General features: G+C 36.7%; 1 protein-coding gene across 1 annotated transcript in view; it reads right to left on the bottom strand.

The window, feature by feature from the left end:
* Nucleotides 1-27,681, bottom strand: part of HDAC9 (histone deacetylase 9) — a 1,013,734-nt gene that overhangs the window by 953,827 nt on the left and 32,226 nt on the right. Inside the window, exon 2 of the mRNA XM_055589928.1 lies at nucleotides 19,317-19,436. Coding sequence (XP_055445903.1) covers nucleotides 19,317-19,341 — 25 coding nt within the window. The 5' untranslated portion in view covers nucleotides 19,342-19,436. The remainder of the gene's footprint in view (nucleotides 1-19,316; nucleotides 19,437-27,681) is intronic.

The following is a 27,681-nucleotide window of genomic DNA, read 5'->3' as shown; positions in this document are numbered from 1 at the left end:
TGAGGGCAAGAGAAGGGGATGACAGAGGATGAGATGGTTGGATGGCATCACCAACTCAATGGACATGAGTTTGCGTAAACTCTGGGAGTTGGTGATGGACAGGGAGGCCTGGCGTGCTGCGGTTCATGGGGTTGCAAAGAGTAGGACACGACTGAGCAACTGAAGTAAGTAAGTGAGATGCACAATCTTGGACATGTTATTCATGTCTCTGAGACTAGTTTCTCATCTTTAAAATGGGGAATTTAGAAAATAACACCTACTCTATAAGCTTTTCACTATGATTAAATGAGGTACCATATAAACAGCACTTGGCACACTTAGAACTTAAAATATAATGAACACTCAGTACACATTCATTACTATTCAGCAATACATGATATCCCAGTCTAACAGAGGAAGCAACCCAGGTCCAGAACGATCAAGACACTTGGCATATAGAGACCAAACATCACTTTGTAACAGTAACCATGCTTTGATTATGGGGAAAAAACACTCAAAATAATGACTTAATTTTTCATTGAATGCAAGTGTCACATTCACTCCATTGATTCTAAATTATTTATTTGTAAATCAATGTACACTTTGAGTTTATAAACTGGAATGAGGGGGCAGAACATTAGACTCATAGTTGAGATTCAACAATCTTAAACATAAGAAAATAAGGGAGTTCATAAACACACAGAAAAAAAGGCCTTTTTAAAACATACAAATATGTATTCTCACATATCCTCGTAACAATTAATATATAAATGAGATTAATTTGCCTCCTTCCAGAATAGAAGAACTACAAGTTTAGTTTTCATAACTAAATAGACAGTATTTCCTTTTTTAGAAAGTACATGTCATCTCCTAAATGTAAGAATTTTCTATTTTTTACTTCCTCCTGCTCTTTTGTTTCTTTTAATAGTAGTTCTCAACATTAGTTGAGAATTTCAGGGTTTTTTTTTTTTTAAGCTCTACAGATAAGTAAACACAAAGCTCAAACTGAGAATCACTAGCTTACCAGATGTCTTTCAAACAAGTGATGAACATCTTTGCCTTGACTGCTATCTGTAAATTGTTTTTGTTATTTTTTTTTACTACAAATCATCATTTGGCTTACTCTTGAAAGTCAATCTTGACTTTCAAAGCAAGTTAGTTTTATTTCCCTTGATACTAAACACTTTTGTGAGAGTTCCATTCTCTTAATTTGCCTAATAAAGTTAGGTGAGAGTTCCATTCCATTAATTTTCCCAATAAAGTTAGGCAGAATAAGTTATGTAAAAAGACCACACAATACCCAGCACTCAATTATCGTACTAGAAAAAAAGAAGGACATACAGGGTATAGTTTAGAGCTCTGCAGTATTTTTTAAGAAGTTAGGTATGATGTTAGTATTTGAGTTAAAATTATAAATTAATGACAAAAGTACTATGATTTCTTGAAAACTGACACAAGAAATAAAACTATATGATGTTAAAATATTTGATACAACCATAAAGTTATTCTGAAATTTTTTATATTCAATATATGAAACATTCAGGTAAACATACTAGATTCAGACATCAATCCTAAAGTAAATCTGTCCTGAATATTCATTGGAAGGACTGATGTTGAAGCTGAAATTCCAAAACTTTGGCCACCTGATGCAAAGAACTGACTCATTTGAAAAGACCCTGATGTTGGGAAAGACTGAAGGTGGAAGGAGAAGGGGACGACAGAGGATGAGATGGTTGGATGGCATCACTGACTCAATGGGCATGAGTTTGAGTAAACTCCGAGAGTTGGTGATGGGCAGGGAGGCCTGGCGTGCTGCGGTTCATGGGGTCGCAAAGAGTAGGACTGAGCAACTGAACTGAACTGATGGAATAATTAGGAGAAAGAACAAGACAAGCATGGGAAACTTGATCTGGTTAAACTGACAGTGAACAAAGTACAACACAACATATCCTTCACAGGCAATACTTTTATTTCCTAGGTTATATAATAGCGCCCTTTTTTGTATACCCTGTGAGAACAGTGGAATGAAAGAGTTTCAGGTGCTCTGAGAGGAAGTGGAGGAGAAAGACACACTCAACAGTCAAGACTCCTCACTCCTCATTTACATGTTTTCTGTCCTTTCAATATCTTAGTTTACAAACTGTTTACATGACAATAATATTGAACTACTTTGCCAATCTTCCTACCCTACCATAACCTTTCTATAGAGTAGGACTCCTCTACTCGGAAAAACATGAGAGTATGGTTAGAAAATGGAATCCAACAAGGACCCTAAGGATTTGAAACTAAATCAGGTTCACAGATACAGGTAACAGAAGTTAAGATAATACTTTGATCTGTCTCCTTCAAGCAACTGAAGTTATTAAGGGAAATCTTACACAGAGTAGAAAACATTCAGCATTGAAACATTGGTTTATTTACCTATTTAAACAATTGGGGATTTTCACAATGAATCATGTGTTGAGTGACTGGCAGCCTCAAAGAGGGATAAGATACAGTACCTGAAAGTTTTAATGAGGGTTGGTCCTTGGCCTTCTGTTCTTTTCTCTTTCTTTCATCTTTTAATTCATAAGGTGATGCTCACTAATTTGACCTCTCTTCAGATGATTTTTAAACTCCTCTGGTCCAACTTCTTTTCATCCACTTTACCCTCAAGCTAGCCATGATAACTACTTGTATCATTAACAATACAAACTCTAGGTGTGAGGTACCTAGATCCTGGTCCTAGATGTTCCACTCTATTTACTGTGGGATCTTAATAGAGCAAGGTACTTAACATCTCAAATCTCAATTTCCCCACCTGTAAAATGGGAATAATAATATCAACCTCAAGAGTTACAAAAAGAATTCCATGAGATAAACACAATGGTAAAATCTTGGCTAATGGAAAGAACTCAGCAAATGTTAGCTATCTTTTCTATCAATATCCCTCATTCCTATTAATTTCAGCCTCATTCCTGAACATCAAAATTAGCTTTGTTACTTCCTACTATGTTTTTCTATCTTCTATCCTTTACCATATCCTGGATATTCCTCTTTTTGAAGCATTAAAAAAAAAACCCTAACTCCCCATTTTTTTTTTCTCATTGATGCCTGCATGCAATATTTACAGAGTATACAGAGGTCCAGCTATCATGTTTCTAAATTTTTTAAAATTATAAATCAACCTATCACCTGTTAAATAAATATGTTCTACACTCCCATCTTGAAAAACTATACCTTAGAAATGCCCTAGAAGAAGAGGTTTAAATTTAGATTTATCAGGTGCCTCTAGGTTCTGGATCAGAAAGTCTGAGCAAAAGGGAGAATCAAAGCCTAGACTTTGAACCCTGGCCTCTACTTCCAGCTACGACCCACCTCCTTTCCCCACCTCCACACCTCTGTGGGTTCTCTTCCCACCAGTTTCCCTTAGAGCCATCTTTGAAAACTTACCCAACCATCAAGGACATTTCAAACACTTCCTTCTCCAAATTTCCCTTGAGCCAGGTATGATCTCATCCTCCTCTGAGTATCCAGATTATTTTGTCTCTATATATTCTAATGACACTAATGGCATTTTGTCTTGCACTTTTATCATTACCTATGTGTTTGTCTTCCTAGTTAAAGGCAGCTTCTAATCCATCAGTGATTCTCTGTGCTCAATGTTAACAGCATGTAAAAACCTACTAATCAGCCTTTTAAGAAAAAAAACCCTCTGAGCTCCACCCTGAACAAAGCAGAATGTGGAATGAAGAAGCAGACATGGTTATTTTTTAAAACTCTACTGCTAATATTGAGTTGATAAGAGCTGTATAAAATTATATATTCTTTGGGTGTCCCAGGTGGCACTAGTGATAAAGAACCTTGCCTGACACTACAGGAGATGTAAGAGACACAGATTCAATCTCTGGGTCAGGAAGATCCCCCAGAGGAGGGAATGGCAACCCACTCCAGTATTCTGAAAAATCTCATGGACAGAGCAACCTGGCAGGCTACAGTCCATAGGGTCACAGAGTTGTACATGACTGAGTGCGCACCCATATATTCTTTGCAGGGCAAGGTCTATAAACACATTCTTCTGAATTGAATTTAAGCTAATCCATGTTTTTCCCACTGCAAAACACTTTCTGGTCCACAGGCTGCATGTAACTCTTAGACTTACTGAAAAAAATTACCAGTGCTGAAGAATGATGGTCACTTATGCTCTAGAATTATGCAAAAGGAGACATACACGGAATTAATATTATTCTGGATCAAGTTGTCTCCTTTACCTTTATCTCTGCATTTATTCTGTATGGTACATCTTATTGACAACATAATGCACTTCTTAAAGGCATGGTCAGCATGTTATTCCTAATATTTAGCATAATATGTGGCACACAATGGGCATGAAATAAAAGTTTAGTGAATGGGTGAATGAATGAGCCAAATGCATGGATAGAAATCACAAGCCAGCAGGAATTCAGAAACTATTTCAGTTGTTTGGTAGACTGAATAATGACCCCCTTAAAAGACATTCACCTCCTCATCCTTGGAACCTGTGACTATTACCTCAAATGGCAAAAAAAAAAAAAAAAAAAGGAATCACTGATGTGATTAAAGATTTTAAGGTGAAGAGACTAATCATATGCATCCTTATAATAGGGAGGGAAAGGGAGATTTGATACACACAAAGGAGGAGACAGCAACGTGACCTCGGAGGCAAAGGATAGAATGATGCAACCACAAAGTAAGGAACGCTGGTGGCTGCCAGAAGCTGGAGGAGGCAAGGAACAGATTCTTCCCTAGAGCCTCCGGGGAGACAGCCCCTCTGCTTATAGCCTGACTTCAGCTCAATGAACTGATTTTGGACTTTTGCCCCCAGAACTGTAAGTGAATAAATTTCAGTTGTTTTAAGCCATCAGGTTTGTGGTAATTATAGCAGCCACAGGAAATAAACACAAGACAGAAAACTTATATCCAGAGAGATAAAATGACTTTTTCCAAAGCCCCAAGTTAGGGCAGAACTGGGCTTTTGATACAGATTTCCTGACTCCTTCAAGTACTCTTATTTTTTCCATTTTACTATGCTACCTGCTACATATTTAAAAGCCCACAGAGGCCTCTAACTCTTTGATTTAAATCTGAGTTACAATTAGAGCCTCATCTATGACCACAGAATGGAAACTGTAAAAATTATAAATCTCTCATGTCAATCTTATCAGCAGCTTATCTGGTTTAACAACAAAAAAAAAGTCATCTGACAAACTTGTTGCTAATATCAGGTCCAAAAGATACTCAGGACAAATATTTCACTAAACCACATGTAATCAATACGTGCTCAGTCACTAAGTCACATCTGACTCTTTTGCAACCCCATGGACTGTAGCCCGCCAGGCTCCTTTGTCCATGGGATTCTGCAGGCAAGAATACTGGAGTGGGTTGCCATTTCCTTCTTCAGTGTAATCAGTATACAACAATAATGGTGGGGGTGGGAGAGGCACTCACATGGAAAATGGTATAAAAACACAGCAAAAAGTTGAAGTAAGGCAACAAACTTATTCACTATTGGGAGTGGGATAGAGCAGGAAGCTCTATAATACACTAAGAAAGAGGAAAGATGTAATTCCATTTGCTCAAAAGTGAGCAATACTGGAAACTGTGTTAGAACCTGAAAATGGTAGTCTTTCTCATCAGTGTAGAAAGAAACTATACACATCAGAGTTTACAGAGATATTCACAAAAGGGTAGTTTACAAGTTCAAGTTGAGCAAAACTTACAAATTTATGTGTAATAATTCTAAAAAAACACTAGATCCTTTATTATGTTTTTTCACAATTATGCCTTTTAGGTACCAATATAACAGTCATGACATATTTTCCAAGCAAGGAAACTGGGACAAAGAGAGATTTAATGAATAACAGAAAGATGACAGAGGTAACGCCTGTTTCCAGAGCTTACGTTTAAGTCTCTGGGCTTTTATTAGTATATTCAAATATGGATTTTGATAATTTCTCATTAATAGATAAGGTAACAAAGTATTCAAAGAGATATGGGTCTATTTAGATCTGATGAGTGTGAACTTTTTTTTCACAGGAGTTGTGGGGAGGGGTAGAGAATACTAAAGAATACAAAGAAGGCAGAAATATCAAACTTTCTTGCCTCAGACATTGGTTAAGAGCATATAACCATAACAGGATATAAACATTTCCTTAATGATCCTACAGTTATAACAAGCAAAATAAACAATCGAACCTTCACATGTCCCTATTCCCTAAGGACCTCAGGTTTACCTCATAGTTTAAAAATTAGTCACTCATTTAGACTGGAGCAAATCTCTATGGATTCAGGGAGTTCGCTATCACCTAATGTGTTATAGCACTGTTGTTGGTGGATGTCACCCCACAGGAAGCTGGACCATTGCATCATTCAGGGTAAACACATACTTGTTATGCATGTGACAAAGAAAAACCTACCCTAAGACGTCCCACAGAGAGCTGTGAAAGATATGCAGTGCTTGTCTGTTTCACATCTGTTCTTTTCATGATCTTGAGAAAATGAACATTCTTGCAGATATGAAAGGAACCCTGTATGACTAGGTATGTGCCAAAGTAAGACATCACTCTGTCCAGCAAATATCATACTGCAACACTGTCAAGCCAAAAACATCTTTAATGGAGACACAGAAAGTTTAAGATCCCAATTTAATCTTTATGAAGATGTTACCTATTATATTAACATGCTTATAAGTTAACCATTTTAAATAAGAAGAACTGAAAACTTATAGATTTGAAAAGTCTTCAGGTTTTAAACCAGCTGTTTATACATACTGTATATAAAGTGCTCAGACATCAAGGACATAAAAAGTTAAGTGTTAATAATACAGTAAGCAAAAATTACATGAGTTTTTAAAAGTTTAAAGGAAGATGATCCAATAAATTCTAAACTAACTTTAAAAAATCTCCTGCTTAATCACAACTCAAAATTATTTTAACTTTTTGTTTTCTTAAAGAAAAAAGAAATTTTTCTATTTCCTTTTCTTAAATATACTGTGCATTTTTTATAAGGAGGGAGGTAGCTTATAAGTAGGAGAAGGCAATGGCATCCCACTCCAGTACTCTTGCCTGGAAAATCCCATGGATGGAGGAGCCTGGTGGGCTGCAGTCCATGGGGTCGCTAAGAGTCGGACACGACTGAGCAACTCCCCTTTCACTTTCATGCATTGGAGAAGGAAATGGCAACCCACTCCAGTGTTCTTGCCTGGAGAGTCCCAGGACGGGGGAGCCTGGTGGGCTGTCATCTATGGGGTCGCACAGAGTAGGACACGACTGAAGTGACTTAGCAGTAGCAATAGCTTATAAGTATTGCAACAGAGAGAGGTCGAAGGTACTAAAACAAAATAAAAGGATGCATCTCTGCTTCTACCACTTTGCTAGCTAACGCCATCCCAAATTTAGAGACTTTTCTACCTTTAGGGAACTCGGCGTGTGACTGCAAGTCTTGCAAACAATAAGCACCCTATTGCAAAGTTTATTTTTCAAGGGACAGACAAGCAAGCCTAGAAAGAGAAAAAACATTTCAATGCATAGAACTAAATAGAGGAAAAGAATATCTCAAAATCATCATTCAGGAGTAAAGAGAACAGAAAGTCAACAAATGAACACTTAAGAAGGAACGAAGGGAAGGGATATGATTTTCCAGAGATTGAGCAGCTTGGTTTTGCTAAAATGTTTTCAACAGCTTCCCCACCCTCCAAGACAGTACCACCATCATCAGCCTCCTCTCAAAGCCTTTCATTCTTCACTTGTTTGGTTCCGTTGATATGCTAGGCAGCATACTAGAAGATGTTTTCTCTTGGGCTGTAATTTGTGGACTCCTGGTTTGATTCTCATTTGTCTGTCTACCTGTCTTCTTTCTTTCCTCTTTTATCAGTGGGCAAGAATCTGATTCTATTTAATTCTGTACAAGGAATTTTTATTCATGTAGTCAACTACTCTGAATACTTATCAAGGAGAATGAGAATAACTGATTTATAGGATCTCTAGTATTGATTCACTTATGTTTCTTTGGTTGAACTTGTACAGCTTTAAATATTATCATTATTATTGTAAAAATACTATATTTAACATCCTTATAACCAGTTTGGAGTAATTCCTTTGTAAACAATCCTTAAGGAAGTACCTTCATCTTATAATAAATGATTTTGGATCTTGTTGAGACTTAATATGCTAGTGTCATATCAATTTTCACATCCTCAATAGGGCACTTGTATTTTCTGAGGCAGACAGTAGGACTTGGATGGCTGTATATTACTGTTTATGAGCCTTATCCTTTACTGCAAATCAAGTGTTTATTCCACTCCTGAACTTAATTAGCAGTAAGTAAGCAACTAGAAGTAACATAGCCAACTACTTTATTTTATATCAAAAGAAAAAAAAAATCAGAAAGATGCCCTTACCTCTTACAGAGCTATTACTAAGACAATGTCCAGCATTAAAAGATAAGTTCCAGAGGGATGGAATGGGGAGGGAGGAGGGAGGAGGGTTCAGGATGGGGAACACATGTATACCTGTGGCGGATTCATTTTGATATTTGGCAAATCTAATACAGTTATGTTAAGTTTAAAAATAAAATAAAATTTAAAAAAAAAATAAAATAAAAGATAAGTTCCATAATTGACAGAGGTAGTAGATGTCAGAGGAGCCCACGAAGGCTTCACAGAACCATCAAATGGGATTCATGTCTTGAAAGATGAACAAAGACATTTCCCAAGATACAGAGAGGTGGAGAGTATTGGGGAAAAGCACTCTTAGCAACTAGAAAGGTGCATTTAAAGGTCTAAAGGCAGAAAAGCAGGACCTGTGGAAGGCACACAGCTCCATGTGGTGATCAGAACAGAGTTCAGGTCTTATTCAGGAGAAAGAGGAAGATAAATCTGGAAAGGGTACATACACAGGTATACATCAGGTAGGGGTGATGGACAGCCACTGATAATCCTTAAAGAGGGCAGTGACTTGATTAGATATAGGCTGAAGGAAGCATAATCTCATAGTAGAAAACAGACTTGCTACCAGTAAGTTCAGAGCCAACTCCACTCCTTTTCTGCAACTTTACAGAACCTGAGTATATGTAGTAAAGGTGTTTATCCAATTTTCCTTTCTTTATTTCTTTTCTTTTTCGTGTGTTTTATTTTTAAACTTATTATATAGATCCCAAATCCTGTTTGGAGTTAGGCAGCATAAAAGAAAAATAAAGAAAGGTAGGAAGGCAGATGGCTAAGCGGATTATCAATTCTTCCAACAGAAGGGAAAATGAACTCTTCTTTGACATGTTTTATTGAAATTCAGAAATTCAATAACACTCATTATCTAACACAAGTTATGGTATATATTCTTTTTCCCCTATCTATAATTGGCTTCCTGACTTTTCCTACTAATTGCTAGGTCCTTTAACTGAAATACAATTACCTTTAAAGTCTGTTTACCTATATATTGTTTCACTTTAAACATAAAGCCAAAATAAGATACGTTCATTCAATTCTCCATTAAAAAATTAAGCACAATATTACAGGCACAAAGATATATATATATATATAATTAAAAACCATAAAAACAATGCAAAAACAATTGTCACAGCATATACTCTTATTTTCTTAAAGCAGTTTTTAAAATATCTCTAACTATAATGCTTATTTAATACAACATATAATGAGGGAAGACAAGATTTTAGGAAGAATTATTTCACAGTCACTGGATTCATAATTTATTATGACAGCATGCCCTAAATGATAGTAACATTTCCAAATGTCCACGTCCTTGAACACACTGGGCAAACATCTGGGGTCCCAGTGACAAACCAAACAAGTACTACAATGACGTGCAATATTTTTCCTATCAGATAGAGATTTTTAAAAGAGAGGTTCAAGGTAAAGTTTTGACTTTGCCTATTTGCAAAGCAGTCTTAGATCTCCAGAAAGCACTCAAAATCTCAAGATCAGAAATATATTAAAGTCATGACAAATCCGTTTATCTACATTTTCTAAGACTTCCTTAAAAATCACTGCAGATGGTGATTGCAGCCATGAAATTAAAAGATGCTTACTCCTTGGAAGGAAGATTATGATCAACCTAGACAGCATATTAAAAAGCAGAGACATTACTTTGCCAACAAAGGTCCGTCTAGTCAAGGCTATGGTTTTTCCAGTGGTCATGTATGGATGTGAGAGTTGGACTGTGAAGAAAGCTGAGCGCCGAAGAATTGATGCTTTTGAGCTGCGGTGTTGGAGAAGACTCTTGAGAGTCCCATGGACTGCAAGGAGATCCAAGCAGTCCATCCTAAAGGAGATCAGTCCTGGGTGTTCACTGGAAGGACTGATGCTAAAGCTGAAACTCCAATACTTTGGCCACCTCACGCGAAGAGTTGACTCATTGGAAAAGACCCTGATGCTGGGAGGGATTGGGGACAGGAGGAGAAGGGGACGACAGAGGATGAGATGGCTGGATGGCATCACCGACTCAATGGACATGAGTTTGAATAAACTCCGGGAGTTGGTGATGGACAGGGAGGCCTGGCGTGCTGCAGTTCATGAGGTCGCAAAGAGTCAGACAGGACTGAGTGACTGAACTGAAGGAAACCTTTTTTTAGAATCATGCCAAATAGTGAAACAGTGTAGCTGTTAGAACATTCAAGTTCTTGTTGTTAGAGGGTACTCACCAGAAAATGGGCATAATATGTATAATGTTAAATATTATGTTTCCTTAACTAGTTTATGGGATTCCCAGGTGGCTCAGTGGTAGAGAATCCACCTGCCAATGAAGGAGATATCGGATTCAATCCATGGGTTGGGAAAATTCCCTGGAGAAGGAAATGGCAACCCACTTCAGTATTCTTGCCTGGGAAATTCCATGGACAGAAGAACCTGGCCGCCTACAATCCATGGGTTGCAAAAGAGTTGGACACAACTTATTGACTAAAAAACAGCAACAACTCATGTATAAAAATCATGTCAGTAACAGCTGAAGACTGCAAAAGAATCATGCCAGTTTATCTGAAATTACAGTGAGAAAGAAGTAATATTCACAATTCTTAACGTTTACTTATTGGAGTCACACTTTTAAACACCTTCATAGTTTAAATATGATGATGAAAATCTAAGCCAAATAAGCCATGGTTAATAAACACTTGTTTTACATTGATCTTTTCATGAATGCAGTTACAAAACAATGCGGAACTTTTTGAAGATACATACGCAAAATTGGGTACATCTGCAAAATACACATGGACAGCCTTTTGTTTATAGGATTATGTGGACTTTATAGAGTATTTTTTTCCTCTGGGTACTTTGGAGCTGGCTCCTCAGAATACCAAAGAATGTGTGTGTACATGTGTGCCCATGTGCGATTGTTTTGCAACACTACAATGATTTTTAGGGATTAGAATTATGTAGGGCCACATATGCTCCAATAAATAACACTCAAAATGTTTACCTTCTGTGATTTTATATTTATTTCTTAATTTTTAACTGTCATCTTTTGAGAATGGCAAAATTATTACTGCAAATTCTAACTCCAGAGGAAATTCCCCAGCTCGGCCAGTTGCCAGTGGAGCTATAATATCAGTAATGAAGAGAAAGTTTTCTTAGAAGTTAAAAGTCTGGAAGAAAAGGTTAATTATGTAGAGCTGCCTGACAAGCAACCATCTATCATAAAAGGAAAGAACTTTATATAATCAAGTGCCAGAAAGTTACCATGAAAAAAAAATAGACTTCAAACCATTTCACAAGAGTATCTCAGAGTTTTCTACTTCCTTTTAATCAAAACAGATTTTAAAGAAAAACTCATCAATAATTTAGTCATGAGTCTTTCATTTTGGACATTAAAGTATCTGAAGAAACAAACAGAAATCAACACACAGAACATGCATTGATAAAATGCATTGATTGTAATTTGTAAGATAAGCATGACAAAATTAAACCCATAGTAAATGCCTCACCTATTAGAAACTCAGAATTTTCTTGTTCTATATAGCAAGATGGTTAGACAGCATCACCAACTCAATGGACATGAATCTGAGCAAATCCCAGGGATAGTCAAGGACAGGAGAACCTGGTGTGCTGCACTCCATGGGGTCAGAAAGAGTCAGACATGACTTAGCAACTGAACAACACATAGCAAGATAAAAAGAACCAAGAAAATCCCATACTGAGAAGTTTAGATTTAGCAATAGTACAAGAATGAATCACTTAACTGTGAAGTTGCACTAAGTAAAAAAAAAAAAATTAATAAAATTTAACATGAATTATTTCTCTCTTATACTATACTCTGTGATCAAATTCTGTTACAACAAACTTCAAGGGAAAATTTTATTTCATTATCTTAGAATATTTTTTTGAACACTACTTGAAATAGATAATTAGCTGGGAGCCTGAAATTATTTTAGTTAAATCAAGATTACTGTAATAAGATTTAGCCTGTATTTCATTAAAAAGCCAACTGATCAGATGCATCTGGGGAAGCCATAACCTTGATTTGTCTACAACTCTATTTCATTTGCCATTCATTTTTTATGGTAACTCATTGTGAACAAATTGAAGAAAAACGTACCCACTTGGACATTATGATATTTGTTTGTAGCTTTGTCCTGGTTTTAGTTTCCTACTTAATGACTAAATGGCACCACAGTGGGTAATGCACTGGAGTAAAAGTGGTGAATCATTAAAGACTTCGTAAATTTTAAAAACAGGGGCAGGCCTTCTGGGCCCCATATGCTTCTAGAAAACCCAATGTTGTGCTGTATTAATTGAACCGTGAAGCTTTTATTAGTGCTCTTTAAAAATGCTTGCAGTGAAGCTTTTATTAATGCTTGCCCTCAAATCGTTTATACTACTTAGCATTTCCACAAGATTTTTTTATTTCAAAGAACTTTTTGATCATTAATTATATCTACTCTACATTTCTATAAGAGAACTCAGCTGTTTAGCAAAATAGAGGCATGAAAGGAAAACTCAACTAATTTTTGCCTAAGGTTTGCCACAGAAAAAAAGAAAAGGAATATTAATAGAATATAAGATCTTTTCACAAACCTTTAGTTTGTATAAATAGCCAGGTCTCTCTCAATAAGGTGGATAGTTGTTATAAGTGTTCCCACAATGGTGGAGAAAACAGAAATAGCCACCTATATGCCATTGGCTTTGAAAACTAAAATTACAGGACTTAGGAATACAGTTACTATAGTAACTCTGCCATCCAGACTCACCGAGGAGCCCATGAAGCCACAACATTATGAAATCCCAGGGGGCATGATGGCCTATTGTGTTCTATGTCTGGAAAATTCCTTTGGGTGGATTTTCATCAAAATTACATTATATACATTCAACTCATCAAAATTAAAAGTCACACTGGAATCACTTCAGAGCTCATACAGCCTAATTTATTTACTCTTAAAAATGTTCAGACTCAAATCATGTTTTCTATCACCTTGGGATCATTCTAAAAATTTGATCTGGGTTAAATAATTAGAAATTTGTTCTGAGGAAGAAAAAAATGTATTTTACCTATAAGAATCTCTCTGGTTCATCTCCACGTAAAAACAGAATGTCTTACTAGCAGAGAAAACATTAAGATCTAGAATTTCAGAATTTCATGACAAATTATTACTTCCTCTAGTTTTCAACAGTACTAGGTTTTTATGTATCAGAAAGCAAAATAAATGAGCTATAGCTTAGCATGTCTTTTTTTTTTTTTTTTTTTTTAACAGTGCCGGGGGGAGTGGTCAGAGAACCTACCTGTATTTTTGACAGGAACATCAGATGATATTTATTACCTGACATGTTTGGAAAACTCTAGGTTAGATGAGCCCTAAAGTCTTCCCTTCTGAATTTTGGCAATCCTGATAAAAATAAATTACCAGAAATGTCATACAGACTGCTATACAGAAGAAATTAACTTCTGTTCCTATAATTATTAAAATACTTAACACACTGAATGGACCAAAACTATTTACACTTCTGTCTCTCTTACTAAAGGGTCTGTCCATAAGGGTAGAAACCATGATTTTAGTACTGTTTGTGTCCCTGCTGAATAACACGCTGCTTAGTACAAAATACATGTATGAGACAGTGAGTGAAAGTCACTCAGTCGTGTCCGTCTCTTTGCGATGCCAGGGACTATATAGTCCATGGAATTCTCTAGGCCAGAATACTGAAGTGGGTAGCCCTTCCCTTTTCCAGGGGATCTTCCCAACCCAGGGATCAAACCCAGGTCTCCAGCATTGCAGGTGGATTCTTTACCATCTGAGCCACAAGGGAAGCCCAAGAATACTGGAATGGGTAGCCTATTCCCTCTCCAGTGGATCTTCCCAACCCAGGAATCAAAGTGGGGTCTCCTTCATTGCAGGCGATTCTTTACCAACTGAGCTATCAGGGAAGCCCAAATACATGCATAGTAAGTTTTGAATGAATGACTATCTTAATTGCATCAGCTAGCTGCCAGTCTCATGCAGGTAGTCTTTTCTCCATTCAGACTCCTCCGAGCCCAAAAGCAATGCCCAGTGCTCTAACATAGAACATTATTGGGGAAGCAAGATTAAAATAAAAATCAGTGTATTCCATATTCAGAAATCAGTATTTACTGTTTGACTGAGTATATGATCAAGACAGTAATATTTAGTACTTGATAGTACTCTTGCCTGGAAAATCCCATGGATGGGGGAGCCTGGTGGGCTGTCGTCTATGGGGTTGCACAGAGTCGGACACAACTGAGCGCCTTCACTTTCACTTTTCACTTTCATGCATTGGAGAAGGAAATGGCAACCCACTCCAGTGTTCTTGCCTGGAGAATCCCAGGGACAGGGGAGCCTGGTGGGCTGCCGTCTATGGGGTCGCACAGAGTCAGTCATGACTGAAGCAACTTAGCAGCAGCAGCAGAGAACTTCTATGAGAATTTTGTCAATACCTGAGGAAAATAGGACTTACACCATCCCAGAACCAATTTTCAAGACAAAAAGAAATACTTTATCTGAAATACAATAAACAATTTCTGGAACAACTGGAGTGAGACTATTTTTCTGGTGTACAATAACTCCTTAGAGCCCTTTGCAGAACAAAAGCAAAATAAATGGATGGTGATTGCATAAGACCAATTTAATTCTTTTTAAACAGGTTTTTTTTTTTAAGGAGATGTGAGAAAAACACTTTTTTTAAGTCAAACAATTAGGTTACTTCTCACCAGTAGAATATATATGGCTCCGTGAGATACAGGCTAATAGTAGCTGAAGAATGTTTTAATGTTTGTAGCTAGAACATTTTCCTTTATATAAATGCAAAGTGCATTTCAGGTCTCTCTGATCGCAGTTTGTATTTGGAATAAACAGAAAAGATTCCCACTGCCTGATCCATTTGCTATGACTTTCTTCAATTTAGAGTTCATTCATAAAAACTTTCCAAACATAACTGATTAAGACCTCTGTATAATGCTGCTCTCAGCAGACCAGAAGTATTTATAAGAAAGAAAGTCTATAAGAAAAATTTTAATGACTCTAAAGTCAAATGAGCTTTACTTGGTGACTGTCTCATTTATCATCCACTCTTCTTCTAACTGAACAATTATCATGACTGGCAATAACCTCCTCAGCGAAATAGCAGCCTCAAAGGACATTTTCATATTACAAAATCAGTACTCTTGGGGGAAGGGTATGCTGATTTCAGTTGTCAAATATTACCAATAGTGAGCTATGTTAGGTATCTGTGGGATTAATCCAAGTATTTGGTATTATTTTACTTTGTCTTTTTGAAAAGGAGTCCAGTATATTTGATCATCTTATTATACATTACATTTACATATAGGAACTCTGAGTCTTTATATAATGCTACAAATTGAGCATAAGAAGCTGAATTTACGTGCTACTCACTCCTTCTCTATACACACCTTAAAACATGGATTCACATCCCCTTCTTACACAAACAACAGTCTATGCTGCACAGACAATAAGATTTCTATTTAACCCTAAACTCCTTTAATCATATGTATTTTTTCTCTTTCAAAAGTTAGGTGCATGCATTCATCTGTTTTCCTTTTCTCGTTTACCTCACAAAGTTTAGTAAATGTTACTTCTGACCATCTGTTCCTTACATGTACACTTCGTTTCTATAGCTTTTTTGCCCAATATACTTTACCTCTTAAGCAGTTACCTCAACAACAAAAATGTCACTCCCACATTCTGTTCCACACATCAGATGAGAAAATTAAGAGTGGAATAACCCTTACACTGATCTCTCAATTAAAACTCATTACTTTTAGAATGAAATTAGATGTAATACAGACATACCTGAGAAATGACCTAAGATGTCCATAGATCACACTAAGCATCACCATAGAATTTCTTACCTGTTTGTCTTCCTGCCGTTTGTTTCACTTTTTTTTAACCAGGTGAAATTTTTAAATATTTATTACATTGTATCAATTCTCCTTTTCAAATAAGGTGATCAAAATATTTCTGTATTCATTCATTGCCAAGTATATACCTTTAAACAGGCCTTGACCAGCTAAACTGGGAAACTAACGGCTTACAATAGTGTTCTAACAGGATTGTGTGTTTCACATTAAAAATAAGAGGGTCCAGTTTGAAAATCTGCCATTTGCAAAACATGAATGGACATTAAGAGAATTATGCTGAGTGAAATAAGTTAGAGAAACAAATACTGTTTAATATCACTTACATATGGGATCTAAAAAGTACAACAAACTAGTGAATATAACCAGAAAGAAACAGACTTACAGAGAAAAAACTAGTGATTACCATGAGGGAGAGGAAAGGGGAGAGAGGCAATATACAGATACAACTTGTCATATATAAAATAAGCTACAAGTATATATTAAACAACATGGGGAATGTAGCCAATAGTTTACAACAACTATAAATGGAAAGTAATCTTTAAAAATTGTGAACCACTATATTGTACACCTATAGCTTACATAATATTGCACATCAACTATACTTCAATAAAAAAGAGAAAATAAGTGACTCCAATAACTATTTAAAAGTTAAATTTTATAAGTTGATTTTAATTATAATTTGGATCCAAAAATTTCCCATATAGTTTCATCCCTCATTAGCCTTAATGAGATCTGCATTTTGTGTCCGTTTCAAGATTACAAATTCAGGTAGAAATAACAAAACTACCTTCTCATGGTTCTATCTGGCCTGTCATTCTCTGTGAAGTAAAAGTGGGAGGTAAACAAACAATGTGGAGAAGATACAGGGAAGATGAGTAGAGAATAGAGACATAGGCAATTTTATAAAAATATATAAAAAGTATAGTTTCTGGTCTTAAGAATTAAGGGCACTCCCTATATAAATTCTAAACAGTAACTTGTAGAAATGGAGTAAGTTTTCTGCCACATCTGTACCTAGCCAATTTGTTCCTACTTCTTTCAGTATGTTTTTTAATGATTCCAGCACATTCTACCACAAGAAAAAAAGTTTGACTATGGCATTTCTAAATGTTTCTTTTAAATTACGTTAATTTTGGAACATTAAATTTATATATAAATAAATATATTTATATTTATTTATATATTGACAGAGAATTTATACGTTGACAGAGAAAATATACGTACAGTAAGTCCCCTACATACAAACCTTAAAGATGTGATATGTGTGCTGGCCCCCGTATGCCAGCTGTTGTACTACTCTACTTCCTAAGGTACTGTCCTGTAAGATTAAAAATGTTGTACTTTTCATGCATCTTATTTGTGTGAAAAGTATTATAAACTTATTACAGTACAGTACCATACAACTGATTGTGTTAGTTGGGTACCTAGGCTAACTTTGTTGGACTTACTAACAAACTGAACAAAAAGCACTCTTGGAATGGAACTCGTTCATATGTAGAGGACTTACTGTGATACATATTTTAAAGGTAATATACACATATATAAGACGCAAATATCGTTTTAAGTTCAACTCAATAGAAAGGACTGTAATTCTATACTTAGTTGTGATAAGTAATGCAGGTCACACAGAGGGCTGCCTGAGAGGGTAGGGGTGTGGGGCCAAGAGTAGGTGGGGAGCAGGCAGAGGTGGAGGAAGGAACAGGTATAGCAGGCTAGACCGGTGCTTCGCAAAGTGTAGTCCCAGGCAGCAGCAGCATCACCTAGAGAAACCTGTAAATACTGCAATTCCTGGGACACACCTAAGACCTGAATCAAAAAAAAAAAAAAAAAAAAAAATGGGGAAGTGGCTTCATTTTAATAAGCCCTCCCACTGATGCTAAAGTTTGAGAACCCCTGAGCTACAGGGACTCAGATATAAGAAGCCTAGGTAACTTCATCTCTTATTCAGATAATAATGCCAATTATAAATCATGACTGTGACTAAAGATTCTGGAATATCTTTACTACATCATTTAGAATGAACAAATACAGTTACACTCTCCAATAATTTCTAGATCCAAATTCAACACAGAAACTGGCAACTTGCTGGGGATGTGGGGAAGCCTGATGAGACACTGAAATTCCAGAGCAGCTGATCTGGGTGTGGCCAGCCCTCCACAGAGTGAAAATCTTGGCAAAAGATTTCCCTTTATAAACTGAGTAAAATATTATACTATCTTCAACCTCAGGAGTTGGATAACTGAAGGACACCAATATGTTGAAATATTTTTAAAGAATACACAGAAATAAATACTCCCATAATGATCCAAACAGAAAATTCTTTTTAAATTTGTCTATGTTTAACATGTGATATCTGAAGCTATTCCATCACTCTGAAGATTTAGATCATGTTTGTTCCAAAAGTGACACCCTGTTCCTGGAGAAACGGGTGTTGGCTGTGCTGATCACAACACTACATGAGCCACACATTAACTGGACTCAGAGGAAGCAGGTGTTGAGATTATAATTAAATATGTATATAGGAAACAGGAGTGGCAGCAAAGAAGGGTGGGGAAGAAAAATATCCTTCCTGTGTGTCACAGAGATGGAAGAGGAGTAAATTCACAAGCTGACGTGCAAAGCCCACGACACCCTTTAAAAAGCATACAGACAGGTATTTGGTCAGAAGACTATGGATGTAGACTTAGATGCCTACGTCATATTTAATAAATGTTTATAACTTCATACAATTCACCCCAAATGTTACATTTGCAGCAAAAGATTAAAGTCTACTGCTCAGATAACAAAGCAAATGAAATTAATTGCCTGGACTGCAAGCTGGTTATGTAATAGAGGATGGGCTATAGAACACAGTTCAAAATTCATTATATTGACCAAACTTCATCAGGAAAAAAAAGTCATTTCACAATTTAAATTGTTTAACTTGAAGCAAGACAAAACATCTTTCATACTAAATTTGTTTAAAGTTTAAAAAGCAACCAGACTGACCGGACCGCACTGGTGAACTCATCATGGGAATAAGGAGAAGGATTGATGGGCCGAGATGCAGACTCACAGCCTTCAGTTAGCTGGCAATGCTGGTCCACGAGAAGCTGGTCTAGGCGGAACCTAGAATGTAAGAAAAATGCCTGTGTGTTATACACGTTACGTCAAGCCACACAGGAAAAGAAACATAAGAGGACCAGCCTTGAGTTTCAGTTCAGCCACAGCTCGACGGAGAGTCTCTGAGGTTCTCACATCAACCTCCAAGGTTTCTTAAGTCTTCATTTATAAAAGAGCAAATTTACCAAAGCAAAAAATATTCAAACTCTAGAATAAAATAATAGATGTGGAAGGAATACGTGAAAAGCACCTCATGTTATTGTTGTTTAATCGCTAAGTCATGTCCGACTCTTTTGCGACCCCATGAACTACATAGTCCACCAGGCTTCTCTGTCCATGGGATTCCCCAAGTAAGAATACTAGAGTGGATTGTCATTCCTTTCTCCCAGGGATATTCCCAACCCAGGATTGAACCTGAGTCTCCTGCGTTGGCAGGCGGATTATTTACCACTGAGTCACCTGGGAAGCCTGAAAAGCACTCCATGTAATTATAATTAGTTTCTTATTTACAATTATAACTAATTTGTTGTTATCATTATTACAGGAATTTTTAAATGTTAATTAAATTTTAATTTTAATTATAATCAGTATCTCATTATACAGTATTCTTAATTATTACTGTTACAGATTTCCTTCTAAAGGTAAGGACTTCTTGCCAAAAACACTGTAATAGACTAAAAAGAAGTGTAACAAATACACTGTAAACTACAAGGGTGACAGAAAATTCTCATTACCATTTCCATTTCTTCTTGAAGCCTTTTGCAATCTTGTTCCAGTCAAAAGTAATAATAACCATAGTCTTTCCAGGAGTGGCACTTACAGGATGGACTTCTTGAGAGGAATTTAAGGGACTTTCTGTTTTTAATTTGAATATACTCTCACTTCTAAACATTGCAGCAAAGAGCAATAGGAAGGACATTTTCCCAACAGCTTACTGGAATTTCAAAGTTTAAAAAATCAAGAGGAAAAAGAAGCTCTTAAAGTTGTACTTAATGAGTTTCTTACTAAAATAGTATATCCCAATTGCACTATTTTTATAGACAGTATGCTGTAACTCTGAAAACCGTACATCTTTTTATCTTGAAAATCCAACATATTTATTGTGACTCGTTTTCCAATCAGTATTGTGACAGTGTTATTACTATTTTTGTCCAAATGTATAAAGCAGATATAAATACATATTTCCCTTGAAGAACCATATAACATCACTAAGAATACCTATAACACTTCAAATGGTCTCAAAATAGAAGTATGATAGTTATTAAAAATAGTTATGTAGTGTAATCAATTCTAACAGGCTAATTCTTACCACGTCATTCATGCTGGATATACGTTATGATTTAGAAACAATAAAATGCATATTTTCATAAATCTCCTTCAAAAATTTATACCGATGTGCTACTTTATCAGCATTATTTAAAGAATCTTAATTTCCAGGTTGATGAGAAAGCAGTATTTCTACAAAAAAAGATGAAAAATGAAGAGCAAAAAATTTTATTTCTGTATCAGCAAATAGACAGTGGCTTCCAAATAAAAAGATGTCAGTATTATATTTTTAATGTAATAACATCATTTGCATAGTTCTTTAGTTACAAAGTACTTTTAGACATAGTACCATATTTTACATTATTTTTGCATCAGCCATGCTAATGGATACCTAGAACTCCCTTCGCTATCCTTATAGGTGAGAAAATTGAGATGTCATATGCTTCATAATTAAAAGGTAATGAAACAAAGTGAAAGTTAAAATTGAGTGAAATCTGAATTTATAAACTACCTAAAATTGATGACTGTGGACTTTGAGATTTTTGAGATTTTAGTTTTTTTACATTGCAATCTAAAATATTTTAAAATGCTCTAGATACATCCCTGATTCTCAATAGCACAGTTTGATTTCAAATAAAAAATAACAAACAGCAAGGGACAGGAAACTTCAAGAGACTGTAAGTGAAGCAGCATTGGAAGGCACTTTCCTTCAAAGGCATAGTTACTCTGTGTTTTAAAAAAAAAATCATTTTAAATCTATAATGCCACTTTGTACAATTGACACTTGTATACTTCAAATAAAACTCAATTTAACCAATAATTTCCAAAAGTTAAACATACATACAAAGCCAAAGTTTTGCTACTTGTTCCAAAACCTAAGATTGAAAAGATGTTTCTATTTCTACACACTTCTGCCATTTATTTCCACAAATACATATGACAACTGTCCATGGCCATTTATCGATACATAATTGTATCAATACTTAACTGTACAGTTTTATCTTCAAAGCTCTGGCCTTGAGGTGCAAAGTGAATCTCAAGTGGAAATATGAATTTGGTTTCCAAAATACCATCATTAAATACCTTTCAAAAATGTAAGCTACTCTCTGTGCCATTCAACCTTTTTAATAACTGCCTAGTCATTCCATATTCTTCTAACATTATGAAAGCTTTGCTATCTGAACACTGTTATAAAGAAAATTAACATGCATTTCTATGTTGATACATACTAGTTTCCACTTATGATATCTGCATTTCTGACAAGCCACATTAAACCAAAGTTACCACAGTAACTATAGCTGCATAACTGAAATATGGCCATTTAAAGAGCTCTCCTAAAATGTTTCAGGGATATGGGTACTCTACACGTATATGCATATGGGGTGTGTGTGTCTGTGTGTGTGCATCAGAGCCTCCATACACTTCCCTCTACTCATGGACAACAAGATCAGTGGATGAGTAGTCCTATTCACACATTTTAGGGACAAAATTGATTCAGAATTTGGCACAAATTAAGACTATTTTTAGTTGCCTGGAAAAGAAAGAGGGGCCAGTGGGGGAATATTTGTCAATGAAAAAGGACAATGTATTCTTAAATCTTCCCAAGTTTCTTTATCTAAATGCACTGCAGAGAAACAGACTATTTCTTAGAATAGGGAGGTTTTCCCCTACAATATTAGTCATTCTTACAATAAGTCTGAACTACAAATAATAGGAAACTGACCTTCATGTGGGTAGATAAGTGAAAAAAAAGAATAAAGTTATGCTGATTATTTGTGAATACAGATTATTAAAGCAGATACAGAACTACTGCCTTCAAATAATAGTTTCAATTAACTAGCACCTTAATTTGTCCATGCTGTAAAAAATGTATACACACACGTATATATGCACACTTAAGGAGATAATTAATATAAGCACAGCAAGAGCAAAATTGCTGCTGTAAACCTTTTCCCTATTGACAGCCAAGAATGGTTATTTTGGGTCAACTATATTCCTTGAGGGCCTCCCTGGTAGCTCAGTTGGTAAAGAATCTGCCTGCAATGCAGGAGATCCGGGTTCAATTCCTGGGTTGGGAAGATCCCCTGGAGAAGGAAATGGCAAGCCACTCCAGTATTCTTGCCTGGAGAATCCCATCCCAGAGGAGACTGGCAGGCTACAGTCAATGGGGTCGCAAGAGTCCGACACAACTTAGCGGCTAAACCACCACCACCATATTCCTTGAGGGACCTGGATCCACAATAGGGAGTTAAGAGTCTGCTTCAAAGAAGACATCTCTGACTACACGTTGGTCAGCTCCCTGCAAATATATCCGTGCTATTATCCTGGGATAGAGCACAGGGCAACAGCCCAAGGGGATGACATCTTGCAATGCTTTAGCCTGCCTGTGCAGCCAGGGAAAGAGGGCATTAACACATTACACTGACCCAGCCCACACTGTGCTTATCATTAACATTATTGTGGAGGTGGTTCCATAGATCCTTGAACTATTCCACCTGCTTTCCATAATGTTCTATAATGGGCAAGTTAGCAGAGCTTTACAGATCACACAAAATTTGCACAAGGATTATTTCCTCTGATCTTCACAACAGCCCTGGAGTATACTAAGCCATTTTTATCCCCATTTTATAGATGAAGAATTTGAGGCTTAGAGAAGTTTTGAGAATTTGTTCACAGACATGCAGATGACAAATGGGAGGGCTGGCCTTCTGCCTTTTAGCCCATTCCTCTCTTTGTTGCATCACAGGGAATCACAGGCTGTTCTAGCAAAGCTGCTTGAATATCAAGACTCTATCTACCTAGTCTCACAATTTCAGTACTGACTCACTGAGTTGCAGATCTTTACTAAAGAACTTACCTAGTCATTGAACAGACTGAACTCAACAACCAATGATGATAAGTAGTTACAATAAATGTCTACAGGAATTCTCACAATATAAGCTTTCAGATTTGACTAAGATTTCATCTTCCTACCATAATCTTTATTTTGATTTTTAAAACTATAACCTAAGCTTCTTATTATAGTTTTTTTTTTCTTTTGGGCAATTGGTATTAGGAAGAAGTGGAATGATTTTGTAGTCTATGTAACTAATAAGAACTGTGTCTCTAAAATATTTTTCTCAGGCTTAGGGCAAGTTGTAGTGCACAGTTTAGTCTACAAAATCATTCACACTTATTTGCAAGTCCTTCTCTTCTGAGATGGAGCCATTAGCCCCAAGCCCTCAGCTTCATGGGCTGACTCAATTCATAGCATCCACTGTATGGGGCACTGAGCTCATGAGGAGGTTCATCAGACCTGCAGTGTCTATCTTATACCTCAAAACCAAATATTCTGCCATAATTTCATCTTTTGGAGAAAAATGCTAGAAAAATCACTCTTAACATTCTACTCAATTCAACAAACTCTTAATTGTGTACATACCAGATACTCTGTTACCCATGATGAAAATTTTCAATTCTTTACTTCTCACATTTCCCAAAGATAGTCATCAAAGCCAGAACCCTGATGTCTTAAAAGCATCTTTTGTATCTGGGCTCTCCTTTCCCTTTCAATGAATACTGCCTTGGCTCAAGTAATTATTTATTCTTGATTACATTCTTTATCTAGCCTTCTGTCTGGTATCCTTGCCTCCAAGGAATGTCTGAATGAATTAATTAGTAAATAAAATGTGGTGACCTATAAACTCCTTAGTTGGCATTCAAGTTCCATCATAATTTATTTCCTCTCACCCCTATTTCTCTCCTTCCTTCTTTTCCTCACACATAACTCCTATGGTTCCAGACGATCTGTCATTATTCCTAGGGTGATATTCAATGCTGTCAACTACTGCTGAGGCAGAGGCATTGAGAAATCAGAATGAACACCAGGATGAGCATCTATGTGGCTATACTTAAACACATACGATGACCATGGGCTTATTTCTTTCTGTATAGTATTGTTCACATTTCCATGCTTTTGTGCCTCCTTCCCTGCGAAATACTATCATCTCTTCTCTACCTCCCAGCTCAAATTCTTTAAAGCCATGTTCAAGTGAGAAATTTTAACCAATCACTCCAAGTAAATAGTCAGCTTCCTCATCTATGTTCCCACTGTGTCTTGTACCATAACTGTATAACACCCCCTATGTCAGATAATAAGAGCACCTCATATATTAGTGACATACTTTTATTCATCATGAGACTACAGTCCTCGGTTCAGGGATTGCACTATCCCATCTCTGCAGTCCCCACATCTATCACCTGCCTGGTACGTATAGGAACACAATAAATTATTAAAGGAAAAGGGTTAAACCAATAAAACTTCACTTGCCTACCTTTGGGGGCAGAACCATTTATCCAATTTGTTAGTGTAAAGTTCTGAAGGACTAGAACACAGTTCTTTGACTTATATCAATGAAAGAAATAAAAATACTCTGGAGCATGAACCACCATTTAGAAAGAGTAGACCCAGACAAGGTGTGGGTCTTCATGAATCAGGCTAAGACAGCAGACACCCCAAAACAAATTTGCCTATGAATTATGTTGTCCTAGATAAGGTCATTATTAAGGGTTTTGAACTGAAGTGATTTCTCAGATCACTGGAAAGTTTCAGCTTCTCACCTCATTTGTTTAAAGTTTTTCTCAGCCTGAGGAAATTCATTTATTAATTAGACAAGTTCTACAAGTTCTACAAATTCACAACTACATCAAAATAATCGAACTAGTATTCATCAAGAGACAGGAGAATGGGATATAGAGATTTAAGGATACTCGTTCCCCTTCAACTTCAGTAGCAGAAGCAGGATTGAAAAATAACACTAATGACCACACTTGAGTTGTCTTAAACAATAGGACCCTTGGGACCCTGTGGACTCTGGGGACTGGAAAACTAGTTGACAGACACTCTCAGAGTACAGGTAAGAACAGAACGGCCACTGGAGGGCCACACAGCAAACATACATTCTCTGTGCTAATTTGAAAGCAAATAATAAGTTCTCTTCTAAGACTTTTTAGGAGAACCATTTAAGCACAGGCTACACTGCAGGGTATAACACAGAGCACGGAATGTATTTTGGAAGGTTAGTTATGTATACATTTTGCATATTTAAAATAGCATTCAGTAGCCTATACTATAAATATAACACAATGGTAGTATCTAAAAATATATATAACACAATCAGAAATGGTGTGCTGGATAATTCATTTTATAAGAAGAAATTCTTCCAACTTCAGAGCCTGTACTAATAAACATAGACCTTTTCTTAGTAAGCACTGAGCTTAAAACCACACGGCTTAGCCCCAGGGTATCCAGCACCCAAATCATATCTCAAACAGCTTCTATGAAGACCATTTCATCAGAATCCTTCTTGCTCTGATTTCTATGAGATCACCTTTGAAGGCCCCTACCTACAACTTCCCTTCTTGGACAACAGGGAATAGTAAGTCACAGCTACCATTATCATCAGTGTGAGTATAAAATGAGAATCACAATGCCTGGAAACTGCAGGATATACAAGCCTCCTCTTAGTCATGGCAAAGAGGCTGTTAAAAAAAAGCGTTGTCTACTTGTAAATACACAGGAGACCAAAGTCTAAAATAGAATTGAGAAAAGGAAGTAATAGTCGAAGTGAAGAAACTTGCAACAGACAACCTCTGATACCTGTGCAGCAGGAGGGCTTTGTGATCTATACACTATAACCTTCCCTGCAGAAAACTTGCCTGATCAAGCGTGCTTAAAAGAACCTGGCTCGCAGCCTACTACCCTGCCAGTGTGGGGGCATGGGTCATGATCAGCAAGCCAAATACAAAAGACCTTTATCCATCAGTGCAATTTAGATCGACATGGTTCTTTCTTTCAAACTTCAGTACTGAATACATTTAAATTTTTTCTGTGATTTTTTTTTTTAATCTTGCAATCTACCTACTAAAGATCTGAAAATCACTTCATGCAGCAAAGTGCCCATGTAAGATGTCTCACTAGCTGGGTGATCTGGTAGTCAATTAACCTTTCTGAGCCTCAGTTGCTTAAACATGAATTATTTAACTTATCAGGTCACTGTGAGGCTTGGACAAAAAATAAATGCAAAGTAATTGGTATGGAGTAGGTGCTCAAAAATGTCGGCTATTATTATCATTATTAGTATAGAAACTGTGTTTTACTTCAGGCTGAGTTCCATCCCAGGAGAAAACAGTGACACACGGTGCCTCTCACCCTGCAACGCAGCTGTTAATCTTTCACGCTCCACTAGGCTTACAATAGGGATCTAATTACTAAAACTTTTTTCCTTTCTTTGCTTTTTTTCTTTTAGGAGGCAAATGTCTACCCTAAGGAAAAATACTGCGCTATTATTTGCTTTGGAATATACCACGTTTGGGCTTTCCCGGTGGCTCAGCAATAAAGAATCTGCCTGCAATGCAGGAGCCACAGGAGACATGGGTCCAATCCCTGAGTTGCGAAGATCCCCAGAGGAAGGCATGGCAACCCACTCCAGTATTCCTGCCTGGAGAATCCGCATGGACAGAGGAGCCTGGCGGGTCACAGTTCAAAGGGTCACAACGAGTCAGACACAACTGAAGCGGCTTAGTACACACGCACATACTATGTTTACCCTAATCTCTCACTGGTATTACTAAATATTTTATATATATACATAAACTTCAAAAATCATTTGGGTATTGACATAAAGTAAAACAATGTCAAAAAACAGCTATTTTTTGTTCCTAAAAATAAAGTCAGGAATAACTATCATTTTGTAGAAATTTGAAGAGAAACATAAAGTATATTCCCTGCTGCTACTGCTGCTGCTAAGTCGCTTCAGTCGTGTCCGACTCTGTGCGACCCATAGACGGTAGCCCACCAGGCTCCCCAGTCCCTGGGATTCTCCAGGCAAGAACACTGGAGTGGGTTGCCATTTCTTTCTCCAATGCATGAAAGTGAAAAGTGAAAGTGAAGTCGCTCAGTCATGTCGGACTCCTAGTGATCCCATGGACTGCAGCCGCCAGGCTC

Source organism: Bubalus kerabau, chromosome 8 (assembly GCF_029407905.1).
Source record: "Bubalus kerabau isolate K-KA32 ecotype Philippines breed swamp buffalo chromosome 8, PCC_UOA_SB_1v2, whole genome shotgun sequence".
Classification (NCBI taxonomy): domain Eukaryota; kingdom Metazoa; phylum Chordata; class Mammalia; order Artiodactyla; family Bovidae; genus Bubalus; species Bubalus kerabau.
This window is presented reverse-complemented; position numbering and strand designations above follow the sequence as displayed.